The sequence below is a fragment of the Panicum virgatum genome, chromosome 3N (genome assembly GCF_016808335.1).
Source record: "Panicum virgatum strain AP13 chromosome 3N, P.virgatum_v5, whole genome shotgun sequence".
Classification (NCBI taxonomy): Eukaryota; Viridiplantae; Streptophyta; class Magnoliopsida; order Poales; family Poaceae; genus Panicum; species Panicum virgatum.
In genome coordinates this window covers 64,829,776-64,848,667 of record NC_053147.1, presented here as the reverse complement: position 1 = coordinate 64,848,667, position 18,892 = coordinate 64,829,776, and the positions used below count along the sequence as shown (strand labels likewise).

Here is an 18,892-nt window from a genome sequence, read left to right as displayed (position 1 = left end):
AATACGATGCATTACAAGCAAAACTTTATTGCATTCTAGTACAAAGTAGATCAAAGAAAATACAAGACCCCAAACAAGCTGTTAGCCCTACATAGCAGCGCACAGCAGCATCTCCTTAAAAGCGTGCAATAGTTTCATAACTAATAGATGCATATCCGGTCACATACTCGCATCCAACCCGGCCCGGCCTGGCCTGGACCAGCCTAGTCCAGCCCTCTTACCGCGGGCATGCCGCCCCAAATGCTGCGATGCTCTTGGTTATGAGCTTGCTCCATTGGGTGTTGGGATCGTCGGTGGCGAACTTGGACCATGTCGGAGTGGAGTACTCATAGCGGCTATGCGTGATGCGGTGGTACTCTTGGATGTCCTGGTTCTTCTTGATGTCCTCCATGTCACGGAGGTTGACGGTGAAGATGTCGCCATAGGGCCTGACGGAGTGCAGGAAATGTGGCATCGAGATGGGGTCAGCAGAGACCGCGGCGATGTCGGAGGCGACGACAATGCTCCGCATGTCCGGGCTGAACACCGGGTGGGTCACGTGCCCGGCGATGGTATCCGAGCTCTTCATCACCCGCACAATCACCGTGGGGTCTGTGGCATTCACAAGGTAGATAGCGAAGAAGCCCGGGTCGAGGAGGTCCATCTCCAGCGCGCCGGCCGGCTTGTCGCGGGAGGAGGAGAAGACAATCCAGTCTCCTCTTGGTGACCAGCTGCAGTGCGTGTCGGTCCATGGCCCGTTGGTCAGCCGTGTGACCGTGCCTTCACCGAACTCCCCCTCATCCGAGTCCTCCATGATGTACAAGTTCTTATGCTTCTTATCCCCTCCACCCCTCGTCGACCGGAACACGAACTTGGTCCCTTCCGGGTTGCTGGAAGGGAAGGCGTTGTTGAAACCGCCATCGGTGAGGCGCGACACCCTCTGGGCGGTGTGTCGCCCGGACACTTTGGAGATGGCATAGATCTCTAGGGGCTGGGAGGCACTGAAGGATGGCCCTATACAGATGTAGAGGGTGTCCTTGTCAGGGTTCTGGTTCCACACTATTGAGAAGATACTGTTCGAGCTTCTTCTCTGCACAAATCATCTCGATCACATTAGTTCTCTTTCTTTTGTCACATCTACAGAAACGTTGATCTCTTGTAATTTTATTTCTTTTAATTTGTACGTCTTGTGTATGTAGTTATTAGGTTTTTTTTGTGCTTGGATGATGAGGTACCTCATGGACTTTGTGCATCCCCTGGCTGTCGACAAGATAGACGGTTCTGAAGTCATTGTCAACGAAGGCGAGCTTAGAGCCGTCCTTGGAGACGGTTGGGAAGACACCGGATACCCTGAATAGCCCCACATCCTTGTGCGACTCTGGAGATTGTATCTTGTGAACCTTTTGGGTGATGTTGCTATATCCACTCTGCATGCATGACCCATGATATTTTAGAGCTATTTTCTCCATCCCAAATTATTAGTTGTTTTATCTTTTCTAGATTTATAGACTTTGTTATGTATCTAGATATGGTTAATAATTTAGAATGTAGAGAGTACGACGCGGAGTATACTCCGAATCAGCAAGGAGGCAAATAAATTCTCCTTCAGCCGTTATTACCATGAGAAGCTCCTTGGTTGAGTCAGTGGCGGAGGGTCCAGTGTGGCGAGGTGTGGCGCTCGCCATACCTCGGCCCGGCCCATAGTGGATATACCTCGGCCCATGAAGAAACAACCCTAGCAGCCGCAACTTCGTCAGTTCGTCCGACGGTCCGAGTCGTCCCCACTGGCTGCGCACCGAGGCGCCGCACGCCCGACGCCCTCGCCCAAATCCCGGCTCCCTGCAGCGGCGCCCTCGCCCTCCGCCCCTCCGGCCCCGGTCCCCGGCTCCCCGAGTCCCCGACGCGCCTGGGCACCTCGCTGCCTCCCCGGCATCCTACTACAGGCTGGCGTCCGCGGAGGAGCGGGCCTACGGGGCGGCGGCGCGGTCGGCACTGGCGGCGCTGGAGCGCAACCTCATGGACACAATTCCGCCCGGCGCCTCACGCGGCTGCTGCTCGCGCGGCGGCAGCTGGAGCAGCTCCTTAGTCGACGCCCGATTCCGCTCGGCGGCGGACCTCGCCACGGCCGCCGACGTCGAGGCCGAGATCCGCGGGCGCTGCGCGGAGCTTGAAGCCTTAGTATCCGACCTGTCCGTACGCATATACGAAGCTCAGAAGCTGCTGCAGCGTACTCGTCTTGCCGCGAGGCCGCTGGTTTGGCCCTTCGTGGCGTCCGCGACGGGCTTGGTGCCCTCAGAGCCTCCATCTCCACAGGTATCTCGAACACACATTCACGAGGATTCTCAAATTGAGAGCTTACTAAGTAGATTGCTTCTGTAATTTCGTGATATTCTGCGATTTTAGGGGTTGGAGAAGAGCCTCCTCCACTTCGTCCACTGTGAGTGCGTGCATCGATCAGTTGCTAGCTCGGTTTATTAATTTGGCGCAAGCAACTTTTAATTGATTCCTTTGTGAAATAATGCAGCTCTCCAAGAGATGCCCATTGCGATTGAGACGGACAAAGCTAAAGCCCAGCACTACGAGCTGCCAACCACATTTTTCAAGCTCGTTCTCCGAAGGAATCTCAAATACAGGGAAGGCAGCCGCCGGCTCAAGCTCCATGGAGCAACAACCAAGCTCTAGCAGAAAAGGGAAAAGAAAGGCACAAGAAAGAGGTGAGAGACGTAGTATTTTTGGGTGTTGTATAGGATTGGGAACTTAAGCTAATTTACTTTAATGTGAATTTGACTATTTATTTCAGATCTAAAGAGCTATTTTAGTCCATTCGGATCCAGTAGCACAAACCCAAGCACTCATGGAAGTGAAGTTGGTAATGCCATAATAGAGGAGGAAGAGGTGGTGGAAACTCATTTGGAGGACACCAATACCATAGGCCAACAGCCAGGTAGCAATGAAAATGATCAAGGTACAATAACTGAGTTCAATCCGGATTATATCATTTCTGATCCGGGGCTTCGGATTCCAATTGAGCAATTTAGTCCTAATATTAGAGATGAAATTAGGAGGGCTTTCATGGAACGAGGTCCAACTCAACCTAGTAGTCATGTTTTTCCTAGAGGAGAAGATAAAAGGCGTTTTCGAAAAGAATGGTTTGAGAAATATAATTGGCTGGAATATAGCTTGGTGAATGGTAAGGCTTATTGCTTTTGTTGTTATCTTTTTAGAAGAGTTGGTGTAGATGATGACAAATTTGGTTATGAGGCCTTTACAAAAGAAGGCTTTAGGCAATGGAAGAATGCCTACTTAGCACTCCCTAAACATGTTGGTGGCCCTAATAGTGCTCATAATAGATCAAGATCGGCATTTGATGATTTTGATAATCAAAGGGCAAGTGTAAAGGAGAAAACTGTAGTTCATACCAAAGAGACAGAAAAGAAGTATGAAACCCGTGTAGATACATCTTTGGCTATTGTAAGTTATATTGCCTTGCAAGGTGAACCGTTCCGTGGACATGATGAATCAGAAACTTCATTGAACAAAGGCAACTTTCTAGAATTTCTTGATTGGTACAAACTAAGAAATGAGGAAGTGAGGCAGGCATTTGAATTTGCTTGTCCTAAAAATGCTAAAATGACTTCTGGAACAATTTAGAAAGAACTTGCCGAGTGTTGTGTTCAAGCGGTTACCAAAGTCATAAAAGAAGAGATGAGTGGTTGTTTATTCTCTATTCTTGTTGATGAATCTCGTGATATATCAGTCAAAGAGCAAATGGCCATAATAGTCAGGTAAACATCCACTTTTATATCTTGTATTCTTGTTGAATGTTGATGAATCTTGTTATAATATTTCTAAATATTGTGAGTTTCCTCATATAGGTATGTGAATAAAAAAGGGCAAGTAGTTGAAAGATTTTTGGGTATCAAGCATGTCAAGCTAACTACATCAGAAGCATTAAAGAGAGCAATAGTGGAGGTTCTTAGTACCCATGGTTTAACTATTGCAAAAATACGAGGCCAAGGGTATGATGGAGCTTCTAATATGAGAGGTGAATTCAATGGTGTTCAAAAACTAATTCGTGATGAGAACCCATATGCTTTCTATATCCATTGTTTTGCTCACCAATTGCAGTTGGTAGTTGTTTCGGTTTCAAAGTGTTGTTCATCTATAGAGGATTTCTTTGACTATGTGAACATGATTGTGAGCAGCACTGGTGCATCTTGTAAGAGGAAGGATTTATTGATTGATAGTCATCATACAATTGTTTTGAATAAGTTGGAGAGTGGAGATATTTCATCAGGTAGAGGACAACATCAAGAAACATCATTGCCTAGGCCTGGAGATACAAGATGGAGATCTCACTACAGGACATTGCTTCGTATTGAAACAATGTGGGACTCAATAATAGAAGTTCTGCAAGTGGTGCATGATGAGGAACGTAATCCATCAAGGGCAGGGGGGTTGGTGCCTACTATGGAGTCTTTCAGCTTTGTGTTTATCATGAAGATGATGTTACAGATCCTTCGCATAACAAACGAGCTATCTCATCTGTTGCAGAAGAAGGATCAAAATATTGTTGAGGCCATGTCTTTGGTTATTGACGTGAAAACACGTTTGAACAATTTGAGAAGCGAAGGTTATGAGCCACTACTTGAAGAAGTCAAAACATTTTGCCAAGAAAATGATATCCCAATACCAAATATGGAAGATAGTGTACCAAGATTTGGTAGATCAAGGAAAGGAGGAAGAAACAACATCACTCAAGATCATTACTTTCGTTTTGATACCTTCTTTGCTACCATAGATGCTATCACAACAGAGTTTGATCATCGATTCAGTGAGGTATCATCGGAATTACTTACTTGCTTTGCTTGCCTTGATCCTAGAGATTCATTCTCTAACTTTGATGTGAATAAACTTGCTCGCCTCACAGATATATATTTGGATGATTTTTCTTTTGATGACCGGAAAAGAATAAGAGACCAGTTACAAACCTTCATTATTCATGTTAGAAGAGTTGAGGCATTCAGAGCTTGTTATAACCTTGCAAGCCTAGCAATGAAAATGGTTGAACTTAAGAGGCATGAAATATTTCCCTTGGTTTATCGCCTAATTGAGCTGGCATTGCTGCTACCAGTAGCAACTGCATCAGTTGAAAGAGCATTTTCAGCCATGAAGATTATTAAAACTGAGTTGCGGAACAAGATGTCCGATGGTTGGCTTAATGACTTGATGGTGGTGTATGTTGAGCGGGAGATATTTAAAGGAATTGATCTTGAATCTATCAAGAAGGCTTTTCAGAAGAAAAAAGATAGAAATATGCAATTGCCAAAGTCTCCTAGACGCAACTAATAATAAATATCCGGTATAACTCTATACTCTAATTGTGTATCTTGTATTACATTTAATATTTTAACTCTAATATTTCGTTACTAATTTATGTTTTCTCTTTGTTTGATAGCTTTTTTGGTCCAATTGTTGATTTGATGTGTACTTTACGTGTTTTTCTTTATTTGAGGTACTTCTAAACCATATTTTTGTTGTGAACCTTTATTTTCGTATAATATTTGAACATAATCTAGTAATCCACCGCCACACCTAAAATTTTCGGCGTCCTCCGCCACTGTTGGTTGTTGTGCAGCGATGGTACCCAACGTGCCTGCCGCCATCCAGGATGAAGGGGTTGTAGTGGTCGACCTCTGGGCTGATGTTCTGGGTGATCTTCACCGGCCGGTCAGGGCCGTCGTTGACATCGAAGATCTCGATGTGGCAGCACTGCGCCTCCCCGCGGTGGTCGTTCGTCGGCCCGGTCTTCTGGCGGATGGTGGCCACGGCGACTCTGGTGGCGCTGATGGCTGCCGGCGTCACGGCGTCGAAGGCCTCCGGCGTCACCCGGGTGGTCTGCCTGGTGGCGATGTCGTACCGGAACACGCCCCAGTTCGTCTGCACGGCGCCGCTGGGGAGCTTGGTGTCGACGCCGCGGTGGAAGAAGATGACGTTGTCCACTGTTGGAGAAAGGCACATTAGTGCCGGTCACAGGACGGCTTAGTGCCGGTCCCTGTGGCCGGCACTAAATGGCCGGCACTAACGTGACAGACGTTAGTGCCGGCTACTCTGACCGGCACTAACGTCCGTATGTTAGTGCCGGTCCGTAATACCAGCCGGCACTAACGTGCCCGCCCCCGCCCGAGTTCTGACAGCAAGGTTAGTGCCGGCTGATATAACTAGCCGGCACTAAATGTTTTTTCTTCTTTATGTTTCTTTTCTTTTCGTTTTTATACGTATGGCTATGCGTATTTCTAGCGTATGTGACTACATAGTCGTACTCTTTGCATTGCACAGTATTATTAGAACAGCATATTACACTAACATTATATATTTATATATATATATTATATGTCATGTATGGAACACTTAGGAGTTCAAAAGTACATGAGATATTACATCAACTATAATAACGTATCAGCTTCCTCGTCGTCGGATCTTCTTGGGCGACGCTTAGACGGAGATCGCCATGAAATTCGCCCTTAGGATTTATGACTTCATCGAGTAGAAATCCGCATATAGCTTCTTGAATTGCCCTGATCCGAGCGATTTCAATGAGTTCTTCTTTCATCCGCCAACGCTGTCACATTTTTCGATAAAAACATGAGAATAAAAAATAATGAAATAAAATAATGAGCAGATGTGATTGTGCTCACGTACATTGAATGCATCCACTGTCATTTGCCCTTTTTCACTTGCAAAAGAGTTGATCCACTCGCATACGTAGTATCCACATAAGTTGTTTCCTTGGCCCTGTCTCCAACACTATGGACAAATGTGGGTTACGATATAGAATTTTTTTTGATGTTTATTGCGAATGACATTAGTAGCGAGAGTATATTCATACCGGAAAATCAGTCACCCAATGAAGAGGCTCGATTTCACCTATGGGCAAGCCTATGTGTTTGTGGAGGTAGCGACTCCATGCAGTATTTACCACCTCGATGATATCTTGGTACTTTGATTTATCTTGCCTTAACGAGTCGTACACCAAGACCTTGTGCTCCTCAATCCGAATACAAAGCAATATCCAATGAAAGCTGTGCATATACATACGCATAACCAATTAATGTTGATTATAATAGTTATTAAATGGTATTATTAATACGAAGGGATTGAAAAAAAAGTCTAACAAAGAACGACTCACTGATGGTTGTATGGCAAGAGAATGAAGGGACACATGCTATTTTTACGCAACCCCCTGTATATAACATTGACTATGTCTCCAGGATTTAGCGCTAGCGATTTCTCGTGTATAATATCGGGGTCGAAGAACCCGACGTTATGAAAGTTCTTCTTTCGGCAAATTTGAATTTTTGACCTACGGGACACAAGAAAAACGGGGATCAATCAACACTCAAGGCTAAAATAATGAAATGAGAGACAATACTTACATGCACCATACACTGACGAGTGACTTGTGAAGGGCATCTTGATGGTATAAATCGTAGAGTGATGCAAACTCGATATATACATCATCTGCCCCCCGCCAGAAATGCTCATCTTTAATCCGAGCTGGGAACATCTCTAATTTACTAGCTTTAGATTGCACGGCATACCATTTGTGTAACTCGGCCATTCTCGTTGGTAGGAATGGTAGCAACTCTGGCCATATCAAAGGTTCACCAAGTACAAACTTTTTCCTGCCGCGGGCATTCTGTAGGGCCTCCCCAAGCAATTGAGCCCTTGTTAGATCAGTTTGCAATATCATCCCAGCCATGGTCAACGGATCTCTTGATTCATCGGGACAGTCTTCATGCGACACTATCAACGGAGGGATCGATTGTTTGGACTGCTCTCCGAGCTGGGGAACGGTCTTTGCATTAATCAGGCGATTCTTGGGGTTGCTGTAGCACTTTCTGATCTGCCGATCATAATCCGACTCTCTTTCTTTCTCCTTGGTGGGATCTTTAATGAAGTGTTTCACAAAGTGTGCCTTTGCAACCGGATCTATTTCTGGCTTCTTGTTCGCAGCCTCCCTTAGTAGCTTGCGCTTCAGCAAGAAGGTTTGAAACGATTCTTCTGCCTCTTCCTCTTCTGGCGCCTTCTTTTTCTTCTTTCTTTGCTGCTTATGAGATGGCTGGACCGAAGGGGACGTGTATGACTTCTGTCGCTGACTCTGATTCTGTTGTGCGGCTGGTGATGATGCCAGAATTGGCTCGCTTTGTGCGGCTGGTGATGGCGGATCCATGCTGGGGTCCCGTGCAGGCGGTGGAGAAGGTGGGCCAACACTAGGATTCCTATCAGCTGGCGTTGGTGATCTTTGCCTTGAGCACCGAGCGGAATCTGTGTCTGCTTGCACCAATCTTATGTCGCGCTTTGGCCACGCGATCCATGTGTGTACGGCATGTTGTAGTTCTGTTTCTTCAGGACTTATAGGGATCGGGAGGTCCATGTCTTCCCAGCGTTCTTCAGTAATTCGGTCAACAAAGACTCTGGCGAATCCTTCAGGAATCGGCTGGCAATGTATTGTCCCGCCCTGTTTTTGGACTTCCGCATAACCCTCAGCACAAACTTTAAGCTTTTTCCCATAAAGAACCAGAAGCTCACATTGGGTCCTAACGGTGATGTCGTCAATGGGGTCCCTCGGCCTGTCGGCACCCAAATTAGGGTGCTCCGTGGAAGCAACACTGCTACGACGCTGAGAAGAGGGGCTGATCTCCACATTGGCAGCTGGTTGGTCCGAGCGTTGCCCAACTGCTGCCTCAAGTGACATTATCCGGTTTTCTAGGCTATGAATCTTCTCAGCCACTACTGCCTTGCTTCTGCATCGGCTTCGGTAGGTTTCGAGATCTCCGGAAAAGCCATATTTCCATGGAACTACGCCCACACCTCGGGTCCGTCCAGTGTGTTCCGCATTCCCAAGAGCGTAAGTCAGCTCGTCATTCTCTCTGTTGGGCTGGAAGGTTCCTTCTTCGGTACGCCTCATTGCGTCCTCGAGTCTTTGGGCAGCCTCTCTTAGTACGTCGCTAGTCACAAATATTCCAGTGTCGGGGTCTAGTGTGCCTCCATGAGCATAGAAGTAATACCTTGCTCGTTTGGGCCAACTCAAGGTTTGCGGTACGATTCCTTTTACAATTAAATTATTTTCCATCTTTTCCCATTTCGGAATGGCAACCTTATAACCTCCGGGCCCAAGTCTATGGAAGTTTTTCTTTTTGCTAGCATTCATTTTGCCTTGAATCGAGGCTGCCATGCTGTCAGCACTGTGCTTGTAATTCACGAATTCATTCCACCACTCTCGTTGCTTCTTCCAGACTTTATCAAAATCTGGAGTGAGGCCCTTGTTGACAAAGTTTGCCACCAATTTTTTCTTGAATGAGGCGAACTGAATTGCCATCTTCTTAAATGCCCATCCCTTTATTTTGTCAGCTTTGCCTGGGGGAAAGTTGAAGTGCAACGACACCTCTTTCCATAACAAATCTTTCTCTGAATCTGGCACGATATCTTCAGGTCGATCAGAGACTTTATTTCTCTTCCAAAGCTTATACTTTATGGGGACGGATTCCCTAACAAGATATCCCAATTGATTTACAAATGTTGTCTTAATTTGACCAGGAGCTAGTGGCTCGCCGGTTGCTTCGTTGATCTCCGTGATGGTTGTACATCCTACCATCTTCCTCTTGGAGCCACGTTTCCGTTTAGGCTTCGTCGATCCTGATGCCTGAAAGAATCGCAAATTTATCAAGCGGGTTGCTAGCAACTAGTGGACGTCGCGGCAGGTATGCGTAACCTTCATAACCCGCAAGCAAGGGTTCCAGATCGAAAATTATCATGATATTAGGTAACTTATTGACTGAAACATTCATAAGAATTTTTAGCTGGAGCACGACTCCTTACACAAGGACTGAAATCATCAACAAAGCTAGCAACATAACACAAATAGTTCGCAGCTGGGCCGCATGTGTCACAAACAATATCTTGCTCCTAACATATATATTGACAAAACATTTATCCTGATGCCTGAAAGAATCACTAAACTTTTATACCTCGGCTTCCTCGACATTTCCTTCTTCCTCCCCACTAATATCTTGCTCCTCGTCGCCATGATAATGCAAGTTTAAAAATTGGCTGCCATCGTTCTCGTCCTCATCAAACTCTGGAGCTATGTGCCCAGAACTACCACGAATGAGCTCGTGCATTAACTCGTCTTGGTTGTCCGTAGGATCCATTTCCACTACCTGAAACAATAAAAAACAAAGAGAGTGCATGAGCCCAGTTGCTAAGGCCTTTAGATTATTTTGTATGCAATAGCAACATCCAGATTGTGAAATACTAAATGAGATAAGCATATATACTGTGATAATGCCGCAAGATAAAGAAAAGCTCCATTGGAGTGCATGACCAAGCAGCATGGGAGAAATTGGCAGTAGATAGGTTGCATAGCATGGGTATCCTAACATTGCTATTTCTATTCCGAGAGACAAAATGCATATGTTCTTCTTGCTAATAAATTATTCCGAGAGACAAAATGCATATGTTCTTCTGATCTGTACATCGAACTGAAGAAACATTAGGGGTGGTTCCCCTGTTTGCCTCACAACATTCTCTATCAGGTTAAAAAACTAAAGCACTGAATCCAGTTATCAGTAACTTCACATTTCTTAAATCTACAATGTGATTGAAATATAGCAGCATATTTTTTTAAAAATACTGAAAAATTCATTTGGATTTAGCGACTGTTAAGTATAACAAGATCTTTCTAGAAAAAAGGAACATCATCATAAGTGACAAAATCTAATTATTTGAGACTGTCATATATAGTAGCAATCATGTTTCATTATGAAGGTCATAGATATACACTTATGCTAGCATAACCTGTTCCTGCTTCAAAATTATGCTCCAGAGACTTGGCACAGTACTCGTACTTAAGTACTCATACTTAACGACTACAAAACCATCTGATATTTTTACAGAAGAAACATAGAATAGAAAACCATTGTATTGGTACTATCAAATATAAGGCTTGTATGATCTAATAATCAAGGTAAGGGGTAATTCATTCAAAGATTCAGTCAGCATTCATATATGCAATTCGCAATATACTTTGCAGTTGCACAATTTGCACACTCGAGGCATTTAACTTTTGAACATCACGAAGCTATTGCTTAAAAAGTATCCAAAATGTCAAAAAAAAAAACAGGACCTTAGGGGATTTCTCCTTGTGTAAGTTTTTTTTTCACGAAGGGGCATGAGATTGGACCTATTTCATTTATAAAGAAGGGAGATTACAACATGACTAGCCGGTTAAAGAGCAAGTAAACAATTACTTGTGTAAGTTATTGACATGGATCACCAGTAGGATACTTAGTCAATCAGTTCAACTTGTCCAACAGCGTGTATGAACTTTGCCAATATTGTAGGACTTCGAATTGTCGATGCAGCTAATAGCAATAGACAGGCCGCTCGTTAAGCCGAAACGTCATATAGCAGTACTATGGTAGCTAGAAAACTTTAATAGCCTAGTTTATCTCAGATGTGTTAGCCAAAATATTAACATAGGAATCCAGCTAGCGACCTCATGCAAGAAATTGCTTATATGCCTTGCCCTGAAGAAAGACATGGTGCTTTTCTAGCTTCTGATCATACTTGTGCATAATGTATTTGCCCCAGCTAGCGACCTCATGCAAGAAATTGCTTATAATGATCTTTCACAGAAAAGGAGATAGAACACATTACCTCGGTGGAAGTAGGGGCGGCGTGGTCGGGGCCGGGGCGGCGTGGGGGCAGCCGGGCGGCCGCGATGGCGCTGATGAGTCGACGGGCGGCTCCACGGACCGGGCGAGGACGCCGAGGTGCGCGGCGGCGCGGGCCGGGCGAGGACGCCGAGGTACGCGGCGGCGCGGGCCGGGCCGGCGAGGACGAGACGACGAGGCGTGGGGGCGGCCGGCCTAGGGACGACGAGGAGGGACGGCGGGCTGGGGAGGACCTCGAGGGCGGCCACGGTCGAGCGCCGGCCGGGGACCCACGCACGGCCGGGGAAGAACGCGGCGGCGCACGCGGGCGAGCGAGCCAGGGGCGGCAAGAAGAAGTCGGGGCGGCGGGCAACGTCGATCGGAATTGGGCGGCGAAGGGAGTAATTTGTTGGGGGTGGCTCGGTTAGTGCCGGCTGGTATTACCAGCCGGCACTAACGTGCCCCCGTGACGTCAGATGGGACACATTAGTGCCGGCTGGTAGGTTAGTGACGTCACGGGGGCTCGGTTAGTGCCGGCTGGTATTACCAGCCGGCACTAACGTGGCTCTGTTAGTGCCGGCTGGTATTACCAGCCGGCACTAACGTGCCCCCGTGACGTCAGATGGGACACATTAGTGCCGGCTGGTAGGTCTAGCCGGCACTAACGTTCTCACATTAGTGCCGGCTAGAACTACTAGCCGGCACTAACGTGTCCCATCTGGCGGGAATTGTAAATTCGCCACGCCGGTTACCATTTACAATAAATTTTTAATATTCATAAATTTATTCATAATAGGCTTAATAATTAAAATAATAAAACAAAAATTTATATCTTAAGTTTTTTAGCTACACAATAATTATAGTAATTATATCTACAAAATAACAATAGCAATTGAAGTAAATTAACAAATATGCTACTATTATCAATTATGTGTAGCTTATAGGGTTTATATGTTAGTATACTTCTATTATTTGTAATAAATCGAAAAAATTTCAGATTGATCCATGCAAAAATATTCAAAAGTCTTTTCAGTAATAGCCAATACAATGATGTAATCAATTCGCAAATTACTTGATTATTTGTTTGTAATTTAATGTTTCAACACTCCTAGTAATGCAAAATTAGTGAAAGTAAATAATAGTTATACCATGCAAAAATATAATATTATTTGAAGATGATATTGTGTCCTAATTGGATGAATAGTATCGAGAATTGAGACAAATACGGCGCGGTGCGTTACATTACATCACTAAATGAGAAAATATAATATATAATTTATATAAAAGTACTACTCATCATCATTATCTACTGGAACATTGATAATCTTCCTTTTGATGAAAGTGCCTTGGACGTGATCACGGCGTAAGTAAGGCGTGTCCTCTTTGGATAAGAGGATGCTGGGGTCAACGTCAACTGAGAATGGAGGAAGGTCATCAATCTGGTCATAATCTTCCGAATTGTCCGAAATATTCTCGACTCCAACAACTTTTCTTTTACCTGGAAGAACTATGTGCCGTTTCGGCTCATTTCCAGCCTTGTCTGCTTGAGACGTCTTATCCGACTTTTTCTTCGGTTTGCTCGACATGTCCTTCACATAGAACACTTGTGTCACATCCTTGGCTAGAACGAATGGCTCATCTTTATATCCAATCTTTTTAAAATCGACTATGGTCATCCCATACTGGTCCTTCGTTACGCCTCCTCCAGCCACCCATTCGCAACGAAACAGAGGGACAACTATGGGTCCATATTCAAGTTCCCATATCTCCTCTATGACACCATAGTAGTTGTTTTTTTCTCCATTACTGTTTACTATACACATACGGACACCACTGTTTTGGTTGGTGCTTTTTTTATCTTGAGCTCTCGTGTAAAATGTATACCCATTGATTTCGTACCCTTGGTATTGCTGGACGGTTATTGATGGTCCCCTGGCCAGCCATTGAAGTTCTTGATCAACTGTGTTGTTGCCCAATAATTTTCGTCTGAACCAGCCGTCAAAAGTTTTTATATGTTGGCGTGTAATCCAAGCAAAATTCTTCTGTGGATTTTCGGACCGTATAATATTCATGTGCTCATCAATATAGGGAGCCACCTTGGATGAATTCTGAAGAACCGTGAAGTTTGCTTGGCTGAATTCACTACAAGAGATGTTCATATTACATTTCTTTCCTAGTGTGCCTTTTCCCTTTAGTCGCCCCTCATGGTGTGACACGGGGAGCCCAATCGGATTGAGATCAGGAAGATAGTCAACGCAAAACTTAATGACCTCCTCTGTTCCATAGCCCTTAGCAATGCATCCTTCTGGGCGAGAACGTTTGCGCACGTACTTCTTCAATACGGCCATGAACCTCTCGAAAGGGAACATATTGTGTAGAAAAACAGGACCCAGGATAGTTATTTCTGTCACAATATGAACTAGAAGGTGTGTCATAATATTGAAGAAAGAAGGTGGGAAGACCATCTCGAAGCTGACAAGACATTCGACAATGTCTTTCTGCAGCTTTATTAGATTATTTGGATTAATTGCTTTTTGCGAAATTTCATTCATGAACGCACAAAGCTTTACAACTGCCAATCTCACATTTTCCGGTAGAACACCCCTCAGTATAACCGGAAGTAGTTGTGTCATCAGGACGTGGCAGTCATGTGACTTCAAGTTTTGGATTTTCTTCTCTTTCACATTTATTATGCCCTGTATATTTGAGGAGTACCCAGACGGGACCTTGATACTGTTCAAGCAATCGAACATACTTTCCTTCTCCTCTTTGCTCAGATTATAGCTGGCAGGTTTTAAATAGTGGCATCCTTTGTCTCTCTTTTCGGGTTGCAAGCCTTTTCGTCCAGCTAGCTGTTGCATGTCGCGCCTTGCTTCCAATGTGTCTTTTGACTTACCATACACTCCCAGGAATCCTAGTAGGTTTACGCAAAGATTCTTCGACAGATGCATCACATCAATTGCGTTGCGAACCTGTAAGACTTGCCAATAAGGTAGGTTCCACAATATAGACTTCTTCTTCCACATTGGAACATGTCCCTGGTCATCCTTGGGAACAGGTTGCCTACCGGGACCCTTTCCAAATACTACCTTCACATCCTTGATCATCGAGAACACACGCTTTCCATTACGAAATAGAGGCTTAGGACGAGTTTCGGGCTCTCCTTTGAAATGCTTCCCTTCGGTTCTTAGGGGGTGATCGGTTGGAAGAAATCGACGATGGCCCATGTATACGCACTTCTTACAGTGTTTCAAATAAATGCTATCGGTCTCATCATAACAGTGGGTGCAGGCCATGTATCCCATGTTCGACTGTCCCGAAAGTTTTGCAAGTGCAGGCCAATCATTGATGCATACAAAAAGCAAAGCTCGGAGGTTGAAGGACTCCTGTTTATACTCATCCCACACACGTACACCTTCTTCTTTCCAGAGTAGTAATAGATCATCCATCAAGGGTTGTAGGAACACATCAATGTCGTTGCCAGGTTCTTTTGGCCCTTCTATAAGCACCGGCATCATGATGAACTTACGCTTCAGGCACAACCAAGGAGGAAGGTTGAACATACATAGGGTCACAGGCCATGTACTATGAGCGCTGCCAAACTCACCGTACGGATTCATTCCATCAGTACTTAGAGCAAATCTTATATTTCTTGGGTCGTTGTCAAATTGAGGATACTCTCGGTTAAGATTTCTCCACTGGGACCCATCTGCTGGGTGTCTGATCATGTGATCCTCCTTACGGTCTTCTTTGTGCCACCGCATCAACTTAGCGTTATCCTTGTTTTTGAAAAAGCGCTTCAGACGTGGTATTATAGGGAAGTACCACACCAACTTTGCGGGAACTCTCTTCTTTACCGGCTGCCCATCAACATCACCTGGATCATCTCGCCTAATCTTATACCGCAATGCGTTGCAAACAGGACAAGCTTCCAAGTTCTCGTATTCACCGCGATACAGGATGCAGTCGTTAGGACATGCGTGAATCTTCTGCACGTCCAATCCAAGAGGGCAAACCATCTTTTTAGCTTCGTATGTTGTTGACGGCAGTTCATTACCCTCAGGAAGTATGTTCTTTACAATCTTTAATAGCTCACCAAATCCCTTATCGGTTACACCATTAGTTGCCTTCCATTTCAGCATCTCCAGCGTGGTACCCAACTTCTTTTGCTCCGGTTTGCAATTAGGGAACAACGGCCTTTTGTGATCCTCCAACATCTTCTCGAACTTTAATGCCTCCTTCACAGTCTCACTGTCTTTCTGTGCATCAAGTAACGCCTGACCTAGCTCGTCAGGTGGCTCCTCTTGTGCAACATTTGCTTCACCCTCGTCCATTGGTTCATCTTGAAAGCCACCTGCTTCATGAACCCATGCCCAATCTGGAAGATTGTTATCACCATCGTCATCTTCTTCATTATCTTCCATCATAACTCCAACTTCGCCGTGCTTAGTCCAAAGACTATAGTTACTCATGAAACCATTCAAGGCCAGGTGATTCCATAGAGTATCTCTTTTTCGGAATTCCTTTTTATTTTCGCAAACACTGCATGGACAACACATTAAACCCTTTGGCGACCTATTTGCCATTGCCGCTTTGAGAAAAGAATCTAAACCCTGAATCCACGCCGAGGTGCTCCGGCTTCCGTGCATCCATTGCCGGTCCATCTGTACAAATTAAAAAAAATCATGCTCATTATCCCTAAAAACAGGTTACTATGAAGTAATTAAAAAAAATGTAAATGTGTCATAGACCACCTATCTAGTAAATTTAAACTAAATAACAAAATAACTTGGCACAATAACATATAGACATGTCACCATGAAATAATTCAAAAAAACTCATTCTAAATGTGTGATAGTCAAACTATATAGTAATCATTCTCTAAAAAGCAACAAATCAATTCTACCTTGCTCAAATTAATGAACAAATTAATAAATCATGCTCATTTTTCCTCATCCTTAAAATCCTTAAAATTTTGCATAATAACATATACACATGTCCCCGTGAAATAATTCAAAAAAATTACTCTAAATGTGTCATAGTCAAACTATCTAGAAAACCTTCTCTAAAAAGTAACAAATCGATTCTATTTTACTCAAATTAATGAATAAATTGGAAAATTATGCTCATTTTTCCTCAACCTTAATATCACTATTTTCTTTATCTAGAAAGCATGAAACAAAGAATAAATACCGTGAAAGAAGAGTGGAAGAAGCTACTAACCTTTGGTGCACTTGGATGGGTGAAATCCTCACAAATTTGGGGGAAAATGGACAGCACCTCCCCTCTAACACGCCATGAGAGAGAGGAGGAGCTCGGCCAAATGAAATGGTCGGGCTGGGGAAGGAGTGCCTGGCTTATACGGGGCAAGTTAGTGCCGGCTAGTGGATTTAGCCGGCACTAAGTGTGGACTTTTAGTGCCGGCTAGATTTACCAGCCGGCACTAACATGCAATTGACCAAGTTAGTGCCGGCTAGAATCACCAGCCGGCACTAACGTGTCTTTTGACCGTTGTGGCAGACGGGCTGACCGTTGGGGGATGGCACGTTAGTGCCGGCTGGAGTTTCTAGCCGGCACTAACGTACCCGCTTTGTACGGTTCATGCACGTTAGTGCCGGCTCCGTTTTGACCGGCACTAACGTGCTGGTACCAATGTGCGTTTCTCCAACAGTGGTCGCTGCCCCACGTCGGCCAGCCACCGTCCCTGATGAGGATCCTCCGGCGCAGACCACCCTGCGCCTCCCTGTCCACGTTCATGACGACGATGTCCGTCTTGAGGTGCTCGATCTCGCCGGTCCACTGGTGCCACCGGAAGTTGGCCACCGCCACCATCTCCCCGGACGGCGACACCGCCGGGCTCAAATCATACTGATCTCATGATCTGCAGGACAGGTAGGGAGCAGACTCGTGATTACGATCGATGAATTTATGATCGCATCAAACAGGACCGGCCGTAATCCATGGCGATCGGCTCAATTACCTGGTGGAGTGAGGCGCTCGGTCTTGCCGTCTGCTAGGTTGGTCTTGTACACGACAGTCCACGGGGTGCGCCGCGTCCTGGCCGGCTCCTTTGTGGAGACGTAGACGAGCGAGTGGCCGACGGCTCGGCCGCCCGCCGTGAAGCCGCCGGCGATGCAGCCGCTGTCCTCCATGCGCGCGCTGCCGAAGGTTCCGTGGCCATAGATTTTGGCCAGGCTTAGCACCGCCACGTTCGCTGACGCGTCGCCGCCGCCGCCCTTGGAGTTGGAGCGCAGAGCCACGCACAGCGTCTCGAGGCCGTCGTCCATCTCGGAGACGAAGACCAGGCCGGTGACGCGGCCCGCGACCGCGTCCTCCGGCGTGGCGCCGCACCTGGCAGCCAGCTCGGGGTTCTTCTTGCCCAAGAACACGAGCAGCTCCTTGAGCGCCGCCGGCGGGACGGGGCGGCAGTTCTGGTTGTAGTAGACGCCATCGGTGAGGAGCTCCTCGCTGTTAGCCGTCAATGGCAGCGGAGGAACGGGGCACGAGAAGATGTCCAGCGGTATGGACGGCCTGTAGGTCGTGAAGAAACCGATGCTGCCGCGGCTTTCGCCCATTGCGACGATGGGAAGCAAGCAAGGAGGAAGGAAACTTGGTTCTTCACTCGATGGGCCTCTCGATCTGTGATAGGGTTTCTTTTGTTCAATTTATTGACCCTCGGATAGATGCCATATATTTATGATGTGACCGTCCAGCATGGCCAATAGATTAGCACGGTTTGTCAGCTAGTGACAGTAGAAGCAACCAACTTCAGCACACTATGAAAACACCCAGGAGGACAAGAGCTCAACCTATCCACGAAAGGAAACGCATGTATCACTACCGGAAGCATGGTGTTTTCCGTGTGCTAGAGCCTTTGCCGTGTGCATCTTTTCAGGCACATGACAAAGGGTGCATTCGCCGTGTGCCACGCCATGAAGCATATGGCGAAAGTTCGGCACACGGCAAAAAAGCGTTGTTTGCCGTGTGCCCTGAAATAAAACACACGGCGAAATCCTGGCACACGACAAAAGGCACTGTTTGCCGTGTGCCTAGAAATAAAACCCACGGCGAAACCTAGGCACACGGCAAAAAGGAAATCTTTGCCGTGTGGCTAACGTGGGACACATGGCAAAGATGATGAGATAGAGAGATTATTGCCTTGCCACGTAGACCCACTTTTCGTATCATGTTTGTAA

General features: G+C 45.8%; 1 protein-coding gene and 2 long non-coding RNA genes across 3 annotated transcripts; 1 reads left to right on the top strand and 2 right to left on the bottom strand.

The window, feature by feature from the left end:
- Nucleotides 1-217: 217 nt before the first annotated feature.
- Nucleotides 218-18,271, bottom strand: LOC120666750. Its single transcript, XM_039946673.1, has 5 exons — nucleotides 17,677-18,271; nucleotides 17,375-17,569; nucleotides 5,601-5,981; nucleotides 1,215-1,435; nucleotides 218-1,069 (listed from the first exon to the last, which is right to left on the bottom strand). Exons 1-5 carry the CDS (start codon nucleotides 18,269-18,271, stop codon nucleotides 218-220), a joined length of 2,244 nt encoding a protein of 747 aa, XP_039802607.1.
- On the top strand, nucleotides 2,018-3,330 carry LOC120666751. Its single transcript, XR_005671852.1, has 5 exons — nucleotides 2,018-2,292; nucleotides 2,383-2,416; nucleotides 2,504-2,693; nucleotides 2,780-2,944; nucleotides 3,042-3,330. It is a non-coding gene; the product is annotated as an uncharacterized LOC120666751 (long non-coding RNA).
- LOC120666752 lies at nucleotides 6,963-7,471 on the bottom strand. The gene is made up of 3 exons (XR_005671853.1): nucleotides 7,416-7,471; nucleotides 7,169-7,342; nucleotides 6,963-7,018 (listed from the first exon to the last, which is right to left on the bottom strand). It is a non-coding gene; the product is annotated as an uncharacterized LOC120666752 (long non-coding RNA).
- Nucleotides 18,272-18,892: the final 621 nt, after the last annotated feature.

Bases quoted from the DNA above. Each gene is read 5' to 3' on its own strand.
- LOC120666750 (XM_039946673.1), bottom strand. From the start codon at position 18,271: ATGGGCGAAAGCCGCGGCAGCATCGGTTTCTTCACGACCTACAGGCCG. The intron at 1,436-5,600 runs GTGGCGGAGGAC...TGGAGAAAATAG, and splicing joins TCGCTGCACAACAACCAACA to CTCTAAAATATCATGGGTCA. The intron at 1,070-1,214 runs GTACCTCATCAT...TGATTTGTGCAG, and splicing joins GGATGCACAAAGTCCATGAG to AGAAGAAGCTCGAACAGTAT.